Source organism: Myzus persicae, unplaced genomic scaffold, assembly GCF_001856785.1.
Source record: "Myzus persicae strain clone G006 unplaced genomic scaffold, MPER_G0061.0, whole genome shotgun sequence".
NCBI classification, from domain to species: domain Eukaryota; kingdom Metazoa; phylum Arthropoda; class Insecta; order Hemiptera; family Aphididae; genus Myzus; species Myzus persicae.
Genome location: NW_019102287.1, coordinates 158,416 through 178,392, shown reverse-complemented (window position 1 = coordinate 178,392; position 19,977 = coordinate 158,416). Strand labels below are relative to the sequence as shown.

The 19,977-nt window shown below is 27.1% G+C and overlaps 2 protein-coding genes and 1 long non-coding RNA gene across 4 annotated transcripts in view; 2 read left to right on the top strand and 1 right to left on the bottom strand.

Moving 5' to 3' along the window:
- LOC111031753 (homeobox protein orthopedia) overlaps positions 1-2,182 on the top strand; it is a 35,653-nt gene extending 33,471 nt beyond the window's left edge. The window contains exons 5-6 of the mRNA XM_022311832.1: positions 1,540-1,646; positions 1,992-2,182. Of these exons, the coding sequence (XP_022167524.1) occupies positions 1,540-1,610 (71 nt within the window). The 3' untranslated portion in view covers positions 1,611-1,646; positions 1,992-2,182. The remainder of the gene's footprint in view (positions 1-1,539; positions 1,647-1,991) is intronic.
- A 4,020-nt stretch (positions 2,183-6,202) lies between these two features.
- On the top strand, positions 6,203-6,852 carry LOC111031735. Its single transcript, XR_002604235.1, has 2 exons — positions 6,203-6,316; positions 6,662-6,852. It is a non-coding gene; the product is annotated as an uncharacterized LOC111031735 (long non-coding RNA).
- Positions 6,853-14,291: 7,439 nt separating this feature from the next.
- On the bottom strand, positions 14,292-17,919 carry LOC111031743 (copine-8-like). Of its 2 annotated transcripts, none has more exons than XM_022311813.1 (8): positions 17,480-17,919; positions 16,563-16,848; positions 16,280-16,492; positions 15,988-16,200; positions 15,774-15,906; positions 15,356-15,586; positions 15,110-15,288; positions 14,292-14,763 (listed from the first exon to the last, which is right to left on the bottom strand). In XM_022311813.1, exons 1-8 carry the CDS (start codon positions 17,542-17,544, stop codon positions 14,437-14,439), a joined length of 1,647 nt encoding a protein of 548 aa, XP_022167505.1. In that variant the 5' UTR covers positions 17,545-17,919; the 3' UTR covers positions 14,292-14,436. The 2 variants fall into 2 exon arrangements, with proteins under 2 accessions (XP_022167505.1, XP_022167506.1); XM_022311814.1 differs by having other exon boundaries at positions 15,991-16,200; positions 17,480-17,918.
- Positions 17,920-19,977: the final 2,058 nt, after the last annotated feature.

Below are 19,977 nucleotides of genomic sequence, written 5' to 3'. Positions count from 1 at the left end.
TATAAGTAGGTATATTGTGATGACATCTACAAATATTGTTCCTTTATGTGGGTTATACACTTAGATGGATAGTCTATGGCCGGGACACCACTCGCTTTACAATATTATCATTAAACGCAATTAATGTGTAGGAAGGTAATAAAATGTGAGTTTTCATTCACTGGATACAAACCTTTATATTATGTTATATGTGTACACTTATACTATACATAACACTATCGTATACGTGTATAACCACTGCAATCTACTAAATAGTACCTACAAACCATATTATAGGTACATATTATACCGTTTTTCGTATATTATACGCCTAACCTAACTTCTATATACATTAAACCATCAATGCATCATGTATTGTGTGGAATATTTTAACATAAAAGTGTGAAAAATAATTAAACGTGGCATTGATATAATACTACCTAATACCTATAGTATTTCATCCTGCTCAAACATAATAATTTATAATGTACACACTACACATAATATAAATCTTATTTGTTTTTAAAGAAAAGTTATTGTATTATAACTGCGCAATGTTTTTTCAAGTCAGATGAAAATAATTATTCAAAAAGCTATGTAGATAATCAAAAATTTAAGACTTTAGAATAGGTATTTAATTGTTTTGGGTTCATTATACATTTTAACATTTATGACGAGTGATTCTGTATTTAATTGATTTTTTTCAGATAATATTATTTATTAGGCACATAACAGATAATTATAAATTAATAAATATTTAAATGCATATCTATATATGGCTGATAATAATATTACTAATAAACATTTATCAACATTTAAAGAAAAATAATGTATCCACTATCCACATGTGCAACAAATACAATAACTAAAGTACCTACTTAGGAACAAGCATAATATCAAAATCATTCATTCATTTCTATTTAAATACTGAAATATCTACCCAGCTTGAATGAAACTAAATGATTTTAAGTTGCACTGCACCTATACCTATATTCTCCACTTACTCGTCTATCTTTCTCGTGTGCGCTTCTGCAACAATTAAAACAAATGAATACTTAAGAGGAAAAAATATAAATTGAAACTAGGCAGGTACTGAAATTAAAAATATGAATATAAATTAATTAAAAAAACTTTGAACAAGCAAATACATGTTGAATTATGTGATTTAATACTCATTAGTTATATGATGAATAATGGTCTATTATTTATTAGGTTTTGAATTGTTGATTGATCGGGATAAATTGTATGGCGACCCTGATGACGAGGGGTGTGTGTGTATATTGTTAAACAAAATAAAGTAACAGTACAAGCCACAAAATATATCTCTTTATTAAAAAAAACTGTTCGGCATGTTGATCGATTGGGGCGGCGGACGATACTAACGGTCGGTCCTTGCTCTATATCCCGATTACCCATCATATTATACACCATCAATCGATTCAATCGTTATCATAATAATAATAATTTTTATAACAATAACCAATATATTATGAGTAATAATTTTTTACACTAATTATAAAACATAGATTAATGTAGAATCATTGTTTGTCTTAATTTTAGGCGATTCAAACAAATGGCGATTTTCTAAAGATCAATTCAAACCCTATCCAGCTGATTCTCAGTTATTTTGAGAATCAATGTGATGTTGATGTGCATCGTTGTGTTTCGTAAGTAGAATCCCATGGAAGACGGAAAACCGTGTAATTTGTGGCAAAGATCATTAAAAAAATAGAAAGCCTATTATTAGGTTACGGTCTAGTTTCTATTAGACATAATTTTAGAAACATTTTTCGCTGTACTTACTTATCTAATTCAGATTATTAAGCTTGTATGCTGGTATAGGTACCAAATATCTAACTATCTAGGTATTGGTATCTAATATCTACATGCCATACTGATCACGTCCTAAAATTACACAACGTTAACATGACAACATAATATAATATTATTTTCCACTCAGCTTACACAAAAATATTTATAAATTCTAATAGTGAAACTACCTTGTGTTCCAGATGCAATGTTTTACAAGCAAGACGGTGGCACGAACTACTTTGTATAAATGCAGACGAGGCGAAGCTGATTAACTGAACAATTTTTTTCTTCCAAATAATTATTATTAATATTAATTAGTGTTTGGTGATGCGTTCTTAAGATTAAGAAGATTTTTTAAACTATTCATTAAAATAATGATTGTAAATCCATAGCGGCAATAACGTTTATTCTTACTACCTACCTACTCGTATATAAAAAGTATATAAAAATTAAACGTATCCATCTAGGTATTACAGGCAATTTGAAACATACATAATATTAATATGATTGTAAACAGTGACCGGGTTGTTTAAGCAATGGGACTCTTTCAATGGCAACTGACAAAAAAATCATGGCCTAATATAGCTATTAAAAATATATAGGTATTAAAATCGTTAAATATAACACACATGCTATATTATATGCCTATAATATGGAACTAGGTTTCACATCTACCTAACTAATAAGTAATAACAAACAATAATAAGTATAACTGTACAAAGTACCTGCCTAACTTATTACATTTTAATATTTATATATCAATGCCCGCACAATACTAATTTTAACATGCCAATATACCTACAGCCTGGGCAATATTTATTAGATCTGGTTGGCCTTGTGTACATGGTCCCGTATGATAAAGATTTAATTTTTTTTTTTTGGTACAATAAGGAATAAGTGATGGAAAAATATTTCATCGATAACAAATCTAGTTAATTAATACACTATTCATTCAACTTGGACAATGATCATTATAATTTATAGTACCTACCTAGTACCTACCTACCAATAATCATTGCACTGATTGAATTTATAAAAACAGTTCATTTTTGAAGTTTCTCCTTAATCAAAGTACTTTGGATCCGCTTATGAGTCTTTTTTTTGACTGAGTGCATAAAACTATGTAGTTCCAAGTTACATTATTGGTTATATCAACCATCTACCTAAAATAAGTCACTAATAATAAGTAAAAATTAATTTCTCTGATACTAATTTACTGAATTTATTTTTTTTTATTGCGAAACCACTAAATACGTACTATAATCATAAATACAATTTAAAACTTGTAGCTATTGTTTCAATACCCAATTTAAAGACAATTAGGTAGGTATAGCCAATCAAGTAAATAAATAAGTTCCTAAATTAAACAAATATGATTATATGAATTTTACTAAATTACATTTGTTTATTGAGCTAAAATAATTGTGTTAAATTATAAAAATATATTTGAAAATGTTCTTGCTGTAGATACAATTTTTATTTTTCAATATAATTTTATAAAGCATAAAGCAATTCAAAAATTTAATTTAAAAAAAGTATTATTTTTTACATATTATAAAGTATTGNGGGCTTTATACAATACATTTAGGGGCCTGACTAGTCTGATTTGAAGATCGCTGTTTTTTTTTTTGCACTACGTCCAAAATTCTTAATTACTACATTGATTTTAGTTATAGGTAGAATCTTAATTATTTATAATAAAAACTCAAAATATTATTAATCATAGTTTTGTAAAGGTACCTTAATGCATATAAATTTGAAGTTTTCTAACACATTGAACAGTGACGTTATAAACCGGGGGCCCCAAGTACATCCAAGTTGGGGGGAGGGGCACAGGATTCGTATCATTTTATTTAAAAATCTTAAAAATCTTTTTTTTAAATTAAACCAGGCTTGAAAAGTTAATTTTTAAGTATAGGTACAAAGTTATTGTTTTTAATAAATTTGTAGTAAAACAACGCGATATTATTATTACTCTATATTTTTTAAACTTAAATATGTTCTTGGGCTGAATACACGTTGTTTTGTTTCTGACCGATTTTTTGTTGTCGTAGTTATTTATTAACACTAACATATTTATGGTTCATAGATTCTCCTTTTATAATATACAGAGAAAGTATCGTATAGCGTTCTATTTTATTACCTTCTAGCATCAGAATCTTTTTTTATCATAACAATTCAATCATTTCTGTATTTATTTCTATACATATAACATGAAAATTATCTGTATAAATAGCAATATAGCATTTAAGCTCATTTATCATAATTCAATAAAAATGTATGATAATATATTAAAGGTATATCAAAGCTTTGGTGTATTGTATCATTTTTATCTGATAATATTGTTGTAGGTACCTACTACCTACATATACATAAGTGCATTATAAAAAAAATAATTCACGGTGTTAAAAATCATGGTGGGTATAAAATCAATCTTTATATTTGCATTCTGACCATCATAATAATATAGTGTCACGTCAAACTAACGATACATAATATGTTATAAGTTTTTAGCTACAAACACCAAACTACCTTTAAGTTACATTCTACAATTGTGTAGATTTAGTTTATACCAGCTACTATTTTGATAATTTACACAAAATAAAGGGTTTGTATAAGCTATTTAATAAATTTAATAGTTAAAGATGAAAAATTAGTCTAGAATTGTTATGGTTTACAAACAAAATTTATATTTATAAAATGTTTTTATTTATTATTTTAATAATAGGTATATCTAATAGATTGTAAACTTGTAAGTATGTATATATTATGCAATATACACTATCCCATAATGCTACATCAATAACATTTGTTTTTTTATTGAAATTAAACATAATCGTTCGAAATAAAATCAGTAAAAACATTGGTAAAATAAGTAATATAAGTAGGTATATTGTGATGACATCTACAAATATTGTTCCTTTATGTGGGTTATACACTTAGATGGATAGTCTATGGCCGGGACACCACTCGCTTTACAATATTATCATTAAACGCAATTAATGTGTAGGAAGGTAATAAAATGTGAGTTTTCATTCACTGGATACAAACCTTTATATTATGTTATATGTGTACACTTATACTATACATAACACTATCGTATACGTGTATAACCACTGCAATCTACTAAATAGTACCTACAAACCATATTATAGGTACATATTATACCGTTTTTCGTATATTATACGCCTAACCTAACTTCTATATACATTAAACCATCAATGCATCATGTATTGTGTGGAATATTTTAACATAAAAGTGTGAAAAATAATTAAACGTGGCATTGATATAATACTACCTAATACCTATAGTATTTCATCCTGCTCAAACATAATAATTTATAATGTACACACTACACATAATATAAATCTTATTTGTTTTTAAAGAAAAGTTATTGTATTATAACTGCGCAATGTTTTTTCAAGTCAGATGAAAATAATTATTCAAAAAGCTATGTAGATAATCAAAAATTTAAGACTTTAGAATAGGTATTTAATTGTTTTGGGTTCATTATACATTTTAACATTTATGACGAGTGATTCTGTATTTAATTGATTTTTTTCAGATAATATTATTTATTAGGCACATAACAGATAATTATAAATTAATAAATATTTAAATGCATATCTATATATGGCTGATAATAATATTACTAATAAACATTTATCAACATTTAAAGAAAAATAATGTATCCACTATCCACATGTGCAACAAATACAATAACTAAAGTACCTACTTAGGAACAAGCATAATATCAAAATCATTCATTCATTTCTATTTAAATACTGAAATATCTACCCAGCTTGAATGAAACTAAATGATTTTAAGTTGCACTGCACCTATACCTATATTCTCCACTTACTCGTCTATCTTTCTCGTGTGCGCTTCTGCAACAATTAAAACAAATGAATACTTAAGAGGAAAAAATATAAATTGAAACTAGGCAGGTACTGAAATTAAAAATATGAATATAAATTAATTAAAAAAACTTTGAACAAGCAAATACATGTTGAATTATGTGATTTAATACTCATTAGTTATATGATGAATAATGGTCTATTATTTATTAGGTTTTGAATTGTTGATTGATCGGGATAAATTGTATGGCGACCCTGATGACGAGGGGTGTGTGTGTATATTGTTAAACAAAATAAAGTAACAGTACAAGCCACAAAATATATCTCTTTATTAAAAAAAACTGTTCGGCATGTTGATCGATTGGGGCGGCGGACGATACTAACGGTCGGTCCTTGCTCTATATCCCGATTACCCATCATATTATACACCATCAATCGATTCAATCGTTATCATAATAATAATAATTTTTATAACAATAACCAATATATTATGAGTAATAATTTTTTACACTAATTATAAAACATAGATTAATGTAGAATCATTGTTTGTCTTAATTTTAGGCGATTCAAACAAATGGCGATTTTCTAAAGATCAATTCAAACCCTATCCAGCTGATTCTCAGTTATTTTGAGAATCAATGTGATGTTGATGTGCATCGTTGTGTTTCGTAAGTAGAATCCCATGGAAGACGGAAAACCGTGTAATTTGTGGCAAAGATCATTAAAAAAATAGAAAGCCTATTATTAGGTTACGGTCTAGTTTCTATTAGACATAATTTTAGAAACATTTTTCGCTGTACTTACTTATCTAATTCAGATTATTAAGCTTGTATGCTGGTATAGGTACCAAATATCTAACTATCTAGGTATTGGTATCTAATATCTACATGCCATACTGATCACGTCCTAAAATTACACAACGTTAACATGACAACATAATATAATATTATTTTCCACTCAGCTTACACAAAAATATTTATAAATTCTAATAGTGAAACTACCTTGTGTTCCAGATGCAATGTTTTACAAGCAAGACGGTGGCACGAACTACTTTGTATAAATGCAGACGAGGCGAAGCTGATTAACTGAACAATTTTTTTCTTCCAAATAATTATTATTAATATTAATTAGTGTTTGGTGATGCGTTCTTAAGATTAAGAAGATTTTTTAAACTATTCATTAAAATAATGATTGTAAATCCATAGCGGCAATAACGTTTATTCTTACTACCTACCTACTCGTATATAAAAAGTATATAAAAATTAAACGTATCCATCTAGGTATTACAGGCAATTTGAAACATACATAATATTAATATGATTGTAAACAGTGACCGGGTTGTTTAAGCAATGGGACTCTTTCAATGGCAACTGACAAAAAAATCATGGCCTAATATAGCTATTAAAAATATATAGGTATTAAAATCGTTAAATATAACACACATGCTATATTATATGCCTATAATATGGAACTAGGTTTCACATCTACCTAACTAATAAGTAATAACAAACAATAATAAGTATAACTGTACAAAGTACCTGCCTAACTTATTACATTTTAATATTTATATATCAATGCCCGCACAATACTAATTTTAACATGCCAATATACCTACAGCCTGGGCAATATTTATTAGATCTGGTTGGCCTTGTGTACATGGTCCCGTATGATAAAGATTTAATTTTTTTTTTTTGGTACAATAAGGAATAAGTGATGGAAAAATATTTCATCGATAACAAATCTAGTTAATTAATACACTATTCATTCAACTTGGACAATGATCATTATAATTTATAGTACCTACCTAGTACCTACCTACCAATAATCATTGCACTGATTGAATTTATAAAAACAGTTCATTTTTGAAGTTTCTCCTTAATCAAAGTACTTTGGATCCGCTTATGAGTCTTTTTTTTGACTGAGTGCATAAAACTATGTAGTTCCAAGTTACATTATTGGTTATATCAACCATCTACCTAAAATAAGTCACTAATAATAAGTAAAAATTAATTTCTCTGATACTAATTTACTGAATTTATTTTTTTTTATTGCGAAACCACTAAATACGTACTATAATCATAAATACAATTTAAAACTTGTAGCTATTGTTTCAATACCCAATTTAAAGACAATTAGGTAGGTATAGCCAATCAAGTAAATAAATAAGTTCCTAAATTAAACAAATATGATTATATGAATTTTACTAAATTACATTTGTTTATTGAGCTAAAATAATTGTGTTAAATTATAAAAATATATTTGAAAATGTTCTTGCTGTAGATACAATTTTTATTTTTCAATACAATTTTATAAAGCATAAAGCAATTCAAAAGTTTAATTTAAAAAAAGTATTATTTTTTACATATTATAAAGTATTGAATAATCAGGAATTTAATATAGGTACTATTTTACCAACTAGACACTGGTTACTAGGTCTATACACTATTATAGACAACTATCACTATTTAATCTATCAAATTACCGGGTGGTGTATTTAGGAGGTTCCCGAGGTGTTGAAAACTCTACCCTCTAATCCCAAAAGAATGAACGTCAAAAATTTAATATTACATTTTTATAACATGTTGTACAAACTTTAAGTCTGACAATTAATAAATACTTTGAAATTATTGTCATACATCAAAATATAATGATAGGACAAGCCACCTCTAAAAAAAACCCCTAAAATACGCCACTGATATGCCCGTAAATATGGATAATGTTAAACGTTAAGCACATAATCACATGGTAAAGAAATCGATAGGCATTGCAGTCCATTCATGCTCCATAGCTTTATTTTATCTCTGATAATTTTAAAGTATATTAATATCACATTTGAATAATATTAAACCTACCAGAAATGTATGAAATTTCATAAGCATTTGAATACATCCACTAAGTATACGTTTATTTAGCCATCAATGTAATTGTTAGCAATTCAGTCGATGTTCTAAAATCTAATATTTATATTTCAATATTAATTGTGTTGTAATATTAGTTACTAGTTTCTTAATAAATTATTAAAGGTAGGTAATATTGAGCGTTTTAACTAGATCTATCTGGTTTTTGAAAAAAGCACATCTATACTCTAGCGAAAATTATTAGTTCAAGTCTTAAGGTAGGTAGGTATAAGTTCCTACATTTTTTTTTTAAATTGTGTTTGACAAAAACTACCAAACTACGTATAATATAATAAATATGATTTGTCACATGAATACGTAACATTTAAAAAAAATAATACATAGGTAATACATTTATCATCTATTTCGATAATTTAATATAATATTTCAACAATGCATTCCTACCTTAAGCCATACTGCATATTTTGGCAGGTGTCTCAGTCTTAAAACACGTTGATATGTCATAGTGTTTTGATTTAGGTATAGATATTTGTTTAAATTTTCTGACATTTAAGGGGTAAACTAACAAGTATATCATTTATACCTTGGTACCTACTTAAATTGTAGGCATAGTCGTATAAATTCGAAGTCCGAGACTAAGTCCGCATGGATAGGTACAATCATAGACCTATCGTAGACCTAATACTAGGTACTAGACAAGAACTGTGTATAACTACAGCATGCAGTTTGTGTAACAACACCTCGCAGTGGCATATAGGCTGTCTTTAAGAAAAAAATACAATAATCAATATATCTTACCCTGCTTGCCCGCACTGCAGTGCGCACGAGTAATCGAGTAATCAAAAAACGTATTCTAGTAGTATAAGGTCTATGGGTACGAATGCACGATATGTATTATTATATGAGCATAATCACAATATTCGACTGTACCCATCACATTTACCTATATCTATACAAAAAAAATTAATCTAGGACGCCCTTAAATATGCCTTAGGAACTATATCCTTAAGAGAAAATATGGAAAATTATTGATATCTATTATTGCGTTTTGTTTGCTGTTGGTACGTACCTACCGTCTTAGGCACCATTTGTCTAACCGAGGTCTATAAATTGGCACTTGAGAATTAAACTATACACTATTAAGCACTAACCAATACCAGATCAAGAAAAACCTAACCACAGACAAATAACTAATCCAGTACATAGTACAACCAGATAGGTACAAGGTACCTTCTAGTAAATCACTCAACCAGTGGGAGAACTGCTTTCGCTCTGATTTCCCCACTCCATATCTCCTTTTATATATACATGTTGTGAACGATTTGTTTAATTTAGTAGGTGCCTACCTATTTTACTCTGTAGCCCTATAATTAACATGTTACATGTAAACATGAAACATATCTACCTAATTCTGAATAGGTGGGTAATAAATTTGTATAGGTAACATTATATGACACTATTTCTTTACATGTTGCAGTACTTGTACCTACCCGATAATAAGGTACCTTACCTGTTATATTGTGTATGAGTATTGTTTAATTCGCCTTAGTATACGATTTCATTTAGATAATAATTCTAAAATAATGTTCTTCATACCCTCGTTCTACCCATTTTTTATAGGTGATCATAACCAATTGATTGTTTATAACTCCCTACCTTAGCAATATTTTATTGCATATTATACATGGTTATAAAATATACTAATAATAATTTATTTTTTTATAGATCTGTCAACCAATCATAATTATTATATTCGGTTTATAGTATATTATTATTTCTTATAGTAAGTAGATAATTATTGTAGGTATATATTTTGATTTACCAACAGTGATGAGTGATGAACCTAATTATTATTAAACCATAGTATTTTAAGCTCCAGATCATTTATAATTATGAAATATAGATACAATTATTAATTACTTAATAATAAATATAAACATGTACATTTTGTAAAATATATTATATACTTAAGTTAATTTAATTTAATTTAGGAAATTCTACTGGGTACAGTTCTAATAACCAGAATTTGAACCTGGATTTTGTATATTGTAAATTATGTAAAACCAAAGAAAAATAAATATTTGTGTACCTATCTTGAACATTGTTTTGTATCAAAATGTAAAAACACAAAATATAACTCGAACGAGACACGAGTCAATGGGGAGGAGTCTGAACTCCATGACCCCCCCTCCCCCCTCGGAAATAAGCCACTGGTGTCTATGGTTGTATAATTTCATTTTACTACAATATTACTTTAATTTTCTTTTCAAACTAAAACTTTATATTCTACCTGAACAGTCAATCTTCTTAGTTTTAAATTTTGAGCGGAGCGATGAATGTAGCTAGTATGGATTGACAGTGATTTGTTGTTTATAAAAATGTTTTTTATTTGTCTTCGCCTTTTGTACCTACTTAAAAGTAATAAAAAATAATATTATTTCGATTTTCACCTTTGAGGATGATTTCTGGTAGCAAAGTGGATCTAGTTGGCATTTTACAGGGTCATAAAGTTAGATTGGGAAAACGTTGTCCAATAATTTTCAAAATAACAAGCTTTTAAGCTATAAACAGGAATTTTAATTTTTTTAATTTTTTCATGAGTTGACAAAAATTTTTAGACTCAGTAAAAATCTTGAAGATTAAAAAAAAATCGCTCATAAGTTGTTCTTATAATTATTTAAAAATACAAACGTAACATTTTTTTTTTTAAATCATTGGGTTTTGAAGTTTAAATGTTTCAAATTATTTTGTAGTTTAATATGTAAATAATCGGGTAAGTAGATATTGCTTTGTTGTATAGTACGAGTAGATTACAGTGAATCACTGTAATGGGGTAATCGGTGTAATCGGTAAAAAACAAAAGAAAAAACGAGCGAAGACGATTTATTGCAGTAAAAGTGCTTCGATTTTATTCAACAGCAACTTTTCTGGTAGGAAAGTGAATCTAGTTGGTGCATTCGGGAGTTCAAAATTTAAAATTCTCAATAGTTTTCAAAAGCAACAGAAAAAACGGGAATTTATAAGCAAAACCATTTTTCGAAAAAATTGACATTTCACAAAAATGATCGTAGATACTTGAAATTTTCACTAAATATTTGTGTAAGCATTTTAAGCATTTTCTATACACCGTAAAAATTTTCAAAATTTTTGAATTATGTTGAACTATTTATAAACATTTGAAATTTTCGATTATTATTTGTTTTTTTTAAACTCAAGTCGATAAAAAAATGTTTGCTCTGTCAAAAAACTTTAAAATGTAATATAAGGTTTCTGGTAAGTTGATGTTGATAGAAATTAAAAAAAAAGTTGAGCGTAAATCCACAATAATTTTATATGAGCGTTTAAACTTAGAATTTTGAAAATATTCGTAAAAATCACGAAAATTAGCATATTATATTAAGTTAGAAATTCATAAAAAATTTGTATTTATTTCTAAGATTTAAAAATTTAATACAAGATTTCTTACAAGTTTTTCTACCTATATCAAAAAAAAAAATTCTACCGGAAAGTCAAATTAAATGTTTATGAGCGTTTGAAGTTGAAATTTTTACATCATTGGATATTCACTCGATTTCTCTTGTAGCGATTTTCTTATTTTATTATAATTCAAAACCGTATTACTGTAAGCACTTCAAATTTACACCAAATGTTTATTACATCAATTCATATACTTGATAAAATTTTCAAAATATTTTGACTCTTTTTAAGCTGTTCACGGATATTTTCAATTTTTTTTTTCTATAAATGTCAATAAAATGTTATTGGTTGGGTCAAAAACATGAAAATTTAACACAAGACTCTTGATAACTTGTTACAATATCAGCTGAAAAATATTTAAAATACATTGGAACGATTTTTTTGCATAAGCATTTAATGCTAGAATTTTGACAAAATTTATTTACTTGCATTTTAAATGTTCACACTTTTTCACCCATCAAATAAAATTGTATTGATATTTAAAAAATAATTGAAAATGTCCGTAAACTACTTAAAACCAGTCAAAATATTTTTAAAATGTTATCAAGTATATAGGAATTTATAAAATAAACATATGGCGGAAATTTCAATTTTTTTTTTAGATAAAGGCAGTCAAACTTTCAATGAATCTTGTATTAAATTGTAAAATCTTAGTTTTAACTAAAAAAAATTTTTATACATTTCTAACTCAAATAATTTAGGAGGTATGAACTATGAATGTTTTAAATAATAATCGGGGTTGGGATTTTACAACACTTAAAATTGCAAAATACGTACTATAATATTACTTTAAATATCGCTAAATATGAACTAAAAATATACAAGGTTAAAATCAACAAAATGTGCAATAATTGGAATTTTAAAACAAAGTTGTAGGTAAATACCAGTTAAACGCAGACAGAAATACCAAAACATGTTCAACCGAAAACATAAAAGTTTCCTATCTAGGTAAGAGTCCACTAATCGAGGTTATATTAATAGTTATTACTGTTACAGTGTTACTAGTTAGGTTGTTATGTACACTAATCGACGCTACTAATGTAGTATATACATACAGCAATACCTAATGCTTTCAAGATATCTATCCGTAAGTGTTAAATCCAGCACCTGCATAAATATTATACATCTAAAACTGAGTATAAATGGTATTAGAGTTAAACACTACACTTTTAAGCAGACATTTTTTGTTTTTATTTTATTATAATTAATAAGTAATCCATATAAATCAACAAAAATAATTAATTAATAAAATATTCATTACAAAGAAATGAGAAATTAGCGATAATTTTAATAATTATATGTTTGATCTTACATTCTTACATGATTAAAAATGAAACATTTATGATATCTGACAAGCATTTATAAAAATATGTAATACAATTCAATTTTTTTTAAGTCCTAGTTGCACAGTGGTCAGGTCAGTGAGTCAGTAAATAGTTTAAAAAAATAGAAATACAATAATTCTTTAGACATGATTAAAAAGATATTTAAAACAAGTAAGTAAACAATAATTAATATAAATATTAGATCCGAAATAAATTTCTAGAATAAGATAACAAGTAATAAAAATAATATTTATTTTTGGTGTGTAATAATATGGTACAAAATATACCACATTCAACGAGAAACCAGGACTATTTCGGGCATACCGCCGTACAGCGGACAATAGCTGTTGTAGTGTTGAAGTTGTGGGATGACGAGTTTTCATCCGCCTAACAGTCCTGATTTCTCATTGAAAGCAGTGCAGATAAAAACAAATTCTAAAATGTTTTAAAATTAAAAGTGTATTGACTATTGAGCATGATAAAGCATATTGTATAATATATTATGCAATATTATGCTTTAGCTAGTGGCCTGGTATATTAAAGCTAACATTCATAAATATAATTAATAAGAAAACATTCAACAAAAAAATTAAAATGTTATGGTAAATTAGTTAGGTACCTAATTATCATTTAATATTTAAACAGCTGAGCCTTAGTGTTAAATTAACACATTTTTAAAAATTTTAAAATGAGAATGAAAAACACATTAAACTTTTAATTAGTTAATTAGTTTAAAGTCTTAAAACAAAGTATTAGGTTATAACAAATTTGTATATAAAAATAATTCAATGTTATGAAGTATACCTACCAATATAAAAATGTCAATTAAATAAAGTAAAATAAAAAATAATATATTGTATAAGTGTTTAAAAAATAAAATCAAACATGTAAGTACGTACATTTTGTATAAAAATCTAAAATGCTAGCAAGATAAAATAGTTTAAAATGTGTAGAAATATAATATAAATAATTATTCATCAGTATGAAAGGTCCATATAGGTACTTTAATTAAATGAAATAAATAGTATTGCGTAATTATAGTACACATTGTAACAGAAATAAAATACATAGCACCAATAGATTTAGAAAAAAGAAAATTTGATTTAAAGCTGTTTACAATTAATTAGTTCATTGAATTTTTAAATCCTCAATCTCTGGTGTTGTGGTTTGAGATGCTCTCCTTTTAGGCACAATGCCATTAATCTTCATATAGTCCATAAATTGTTTAGGTACTTCGGCCAATACATCTTTTGCTAAATGTAAATTAGCAACACTAGGGTCAAGATTATGATAACTATTGAACGCAACAAACTGTACAATGTCCCTTGCTGCTTTCACCCCATTAATTTTTAAGCCTCCTTTATCAGCGTCCAATTCTTCCATTGCATCAAATTCTGCATTACCAATACCCACAATAATTATAGAAACTGGTAATGAAGATGCTGTAATAATAGCCTGAGAAATAAAGGTATAGAAATAATAAAATAATTTATTTTTAATAATTCAAATTAGATAGAAAAAATAAAAATTAAATGGGCAAGGTGTAGGGCAGGGTCTTTATAAATATTATTACTATTTTTAATTTTTAATTTTTAATTACAAAACCATTATAAAAGCATAATTATACTAACTAATTTCAAGATTTTATAAAAAATATAAAACAATATTATGTTTATATTTTTACCATAAAATATTTTACTTTTCTAGTAGCACGAAAGAAAATATTAATGCAAATATTAGGGACAAATGTAATACATTTAATTTAAAATACAAATTAAATTAACATAACAAATAGCAGTACCTGAATGGTATCTGGCATGTCAGTAATAACTCCGTCAGTCAGTATAAGTAAAATAAAATAACCACTTCCATCTCTGTTATTTTGAGCTATTTTAGCTACATGATTGATTACTGGCGCAAAATTTGTAGGTCCATATAACTGAACTTGATTAATACAATGACGATATGCATCTAACACACCTATTTATAATATAATTTTAAATTATAGATATAACTTTTAATGATGTATTTGGTTTAGGATATATACCTCTTACTCCAAAACAATGGGGATTTTGAGGATTCATATTAACAAAAAATTCATGTGACACTTGTCCATTAGGTGGAATTTTAGCTCCAAACCCCAACACAGGGAATTGTTTATCAGAATCATAGTCTTCAATTATAGATACAACACTCCACATAGCTTGTTCATAACTATTCATACTTGCATTATTTATGAAATGCAAAGATGATGGTTTTGATGGATTACCATTCGAGGCTGAAAAATAATATAATATATTCTACACAATTACAACTATTGAAACTGCAACTAATTTTTTTGCAGGTTTTCAAATATTTTAATCAAACAAATTTAGTCTTGTTAATCATGCAAATTAATATTCAATTTTTATTAAATGTATTAAAACGTTTTTACATTTTTTAAAGAAATTATTTATTTATTTTACCAGTAAAATCAACAGCTACTGTACAAAATATCTCTGTTCCTCCTTGGACATAATCTAAGAATGTATAAGTTGATTGTATTTTTATGTATTCCACACGTATTTCTCCAGAATCTTTGTAATCTTTTTTTTTTTCCTGAAAATATTTATCAATTAATAAAGCAATATATAGAAAATTGAATAAAATAATAATAGGAATAAATAAAAAAACAATAACTACTTTTTTCTTCCCATTAATGCATTTAAAAGTAGCATTAGGATTTGAGAGACCTTTTAGAGTGGTATGAAATTCACCAATAAGACTATGATCACCACTTGAATTCCAATCAAAACAAATAATTTTTAAATCACGTTCATAATCCCCATTACAAAATGTCCGGACAGGAATAGTAAACTTCTTCCAACGAGGAGTTAATGTATCCTTAATAACCTTTTTAAAAATATTTAATAAGACATTTTATAAAACCATGTTATTATTTATCGCCAATATTTTGAAATTTTTTACTTACATCAGTTTTATAAACTAATGTGTAATTGCCAGTGTCTGTAAGTTTATAAATTTCTAAAAATGGATCAGATTTACCAAAAAAATCTTTTTTGTCCAATTTGAACCCACTCATTTCTAATATTACTTCATCTCTATCCATTCCCAATTCTTCTGCTGTTATAACTAAATAGCTACTTTTTAATTTCCCATTACGATCTGTTAGTTGTAACTTGTTCTAAACAAAATAAAAACAGTTTATTATGAACAAAGTACTCTCGCCCATAATGTAGCATAGATTTTCTTACACGTTTGTTAGCAACAAGTTGTCCTAAAGGAATTGTAATAGTTCCAAGAAAATCATGTGCTGATAAATCTTTATCTTTTGAATCAGTATCATACACTTCAAACAACATAGGCTGTTTTTCTTCAAATCTGTAGCTTATCAATACTTTGGAAACAAAATTTGGATCCTGATTGTTTTTAACAGTTTCAGTTCGGTGAAACTCTACCCATTTATTTTGGCCAAATGGTTGTACATATGTTACACACATTGGGTCGGATTTTGACATAACATCTGTACCAGATAGCCCCCTAAAAATAATACAGGTAAAGTACAATTTTTTAATGATAGGTATGATTGATTAAGATATTGTTTTTTGTCATATTTTGATTTTAGTCAACATTTTTAATTTTATGTTAATATCAAATTATTTAAGTAAATATTTTAAAAAAGATACGTGACTAAAACTAACTTGTAGATTATTATTTTATATTGAGAATTTAAAATTTTAAAAAATTGATACAATATTATTGGTAAGTAGTACTTTTTGGTGTATAATATTTGTATATAATATGTATTTATAAATAATTGTTTTAAAATATATATTAAAACAATTTTTTTTAACAATCTAGTTATAAATATAAATGGAATATTTATTTTATTTTATTCTCCGCAATAAAAAACACTTAAACAAATTAAAAATGTCAAATACATATTGGTTAACATAATAATTGTTCTATAGCCCTATAGGGTACATAATATTATATTACCATTAATTTGATTTCACGTTATATTATAACCATTAAAATGTATTCAACAATCACTGATAATAAGTAAGTGAAAATTATATAAAAATTTTTAAATTAATATAACATCTGTTGACTGTCAATACTAAAATTGGGATTTGGGAAGTACATTATTATTTTGCTATTACACATTTACCTGCATGCCAAAGATAATTCAATATCGGCAGACGGAGAAACGGCAGATCCCGGAGTAAAAGCCATAATATTGTATTAATTCGAAATTTTAAATCAATTAAAACGCGTAGGTAATAACTAATAAGTTATATCTAGTTATCTATTGTAGTATTGTGACAATTATTTTAATTATTATTACTTAATCATGAGAGTACACTAAAAAATATTAGTGATAGCCGATAGGCAATATACAATATGAATGTTAGACTTAAATTAAGCTGTTATCTATCGAAAATTAAACGTGACCACGTCAATATTACACTTAATTATTCTTGGCGTACTGACAAATAGCAGTTGGTTTATTAATGAGTATTGAGTAGAAATTAGATGATAAAAAAATGAAAGTAAATACAAAATATAATTTATAGACTCATAGATAATATCATATGGTAAGGATTACAGTCACAGAGACAGANCCCTAAACGTTTTTTGATAAACATTAACTAGGTACCTAAACCTAGTGACTTGAACTTTCCAGTCTTGTGCTTTTACCAAAGTCTAAACCAAAGAGTACAACTTATGAGCCGTATTTGAGTGTCTAGCAAGTTAGTCACGTCGAGGGAATACCGATTTCGGAGTAAAGATTTTTGTACAAAATTTTTAATTAAAAAAAAAACAAAAATCAAAAATCTTTTACGCCTATAAAGAACATAAAATGAGTCAATATATTTTGAAAATTTGAATCATGTTCAGTAAATGCTAATGTAAACATTTAAAGAGAGTTTCAACTATTTACGGTTATTCGTTTTAAGTTAGGTACTCCAAAGTCCAAGAAAACAAAATTGAGTTTCCATATAAATTCCCGTTTTTCCTTAATTTATTTTTTTCCCTGATGCTTTTAAAAAATATTTAGGATTTTGAATTTTGACTTCTCAAACGCACTTACTAGTTACTAGATTCGGTAGTCGAAAAAAAAGCCCAGAAAATCTTTAACGGAAAAAATAAACAAACGAAAATAAAAGTCCACGAGAGTGCCGTACAATTGTATTGTAGGTACTATTCATAATTTTTATCTATTACATTGAATAATGATTATAATTCAAAACAGCATAATACAATAATTGTATAGGTACACAATTTAGATAACAGATAATAATCATTAATATTTTATATTTTACTAGCTCTTCGAGCGTCGCTGGGGGAGACCCCCAGATATGGTAAGGATTACAGTCACAGAGACAGAATAAATGTAATTATAATATTCATGGTACAGCCTACATGAGTTGACTGAGAATAGTATCACAAACTGTTCTGTGATCATACTATCATTTGACATTATTATCATGGTTTAGAACCGTAGGTCTGCAGATTACCGAGTACAGACCAATCCACAAGTGTCGAGTAGTGAGTACACGACACCTCTACCTATATTTTTCTATGCCTACACTCAAGTACTCGTGTTTCATACCATGAACTAAGAATTAAGATATAGGTATATGGTATATCTTAGTTCATGGTTTGTACTCTACGGTTGCGTTGTTTCGCCGTGTCGTTATCCCGATTCAAGAATATTATTCATAGTTCATATAATAATATAATATACAATTTAAATTTTGTCAAATCTCAAAATTCTAACTCCAGAGTTTAGACCACGGTTAAAGATTTTATGTTTGTGTATTAACGTAAATTTTTTTTTTAATTTCACCTCTTGAAGTTAGTTATAACAACTTATGAGGAACCTTGTGCATAATTATACATTTTAAAGTTTTTGTACAAAATTTTTAATTAAAAAAAAAACAAAAATCAAAAATCTTTTACGCCTATAAAGAACATAAAATGAGTCAATATATTTTGAAAATTTGAATCATGTTCAGTAAATGCTAATGTAAACATTTAAAGAGAGTTTCAACTATTTACGGTTATTCGTTTTAAGTTAGGTACTCCAAAGTCCAAGAAAACAAAATTGAGTTTCCATATAAATTCCCGTTTTTCCTTAATTTATTTTTTTCCCTGATGCTTTTAAAAAATATTTAGGATTTTGAATTTTGACTTCTCAAACGCACTTACTAGTTACTAGATTCGGTAGTCGAAAAAAAAGCCCAGAAAATCTTTAACGGAAAAAATAAACAAACGAAAATAAAAGTCCACGAGAGTGCCGTACAATTGTATTGTAGGTACTATTCATAATTTTTATCTATTACATTGAATAATGATTATAATTCAAAACAGCATAATACAATAATTGTATAGGTACACAATTTAGATAACAGATAATAATCATTAATATTTTATATTTTACTAGCTCTTCGAGCGTCGCTGGGGGAGACCCCCAGACCCCCCGTGTTAGCTGAAAGTGGGTACCGATTTCGGAGACTGAGTAGTCGAAACTATAAAAGTCGCCTCTGTAGACTGTAGGGGTCCGAGAAAATGTCAGAGAACGTGATAAGGATTTGTGATAATGCATTTTCGTGGTGCCGTTTCGAAGGCGGGAACGTTTGAAAGACTCGAAATATGTGATTG

What these genes read in the sequence shown, in the direction of transcription:
- LOC111031743 (XM_022311813.1), bottom strand. Translation starts at nt 17,544, where the DNA reads ATGGCTTTTACTCCGGGATCTGCCGTTTCTCCGTCTGCCGATATTGAA. An exon ending in AGTAGCTGTTGATTTTACTG is followed by an intron (nt 15,587 to 15,773) that starts GTAAAATAAATA and finishes ATTATTTTTCAG; the next exon opens with CCTCGAATGGTAATCCATCA. An exon ending in CCATTGTTTTGGAGTAAGAG is followed by an intron (nt 15,289 to 15,355) that starts GTATATATCCTA and finishes TATTATAAATAG; the next exon opens with GTGTGTTAGATGCATATCGT.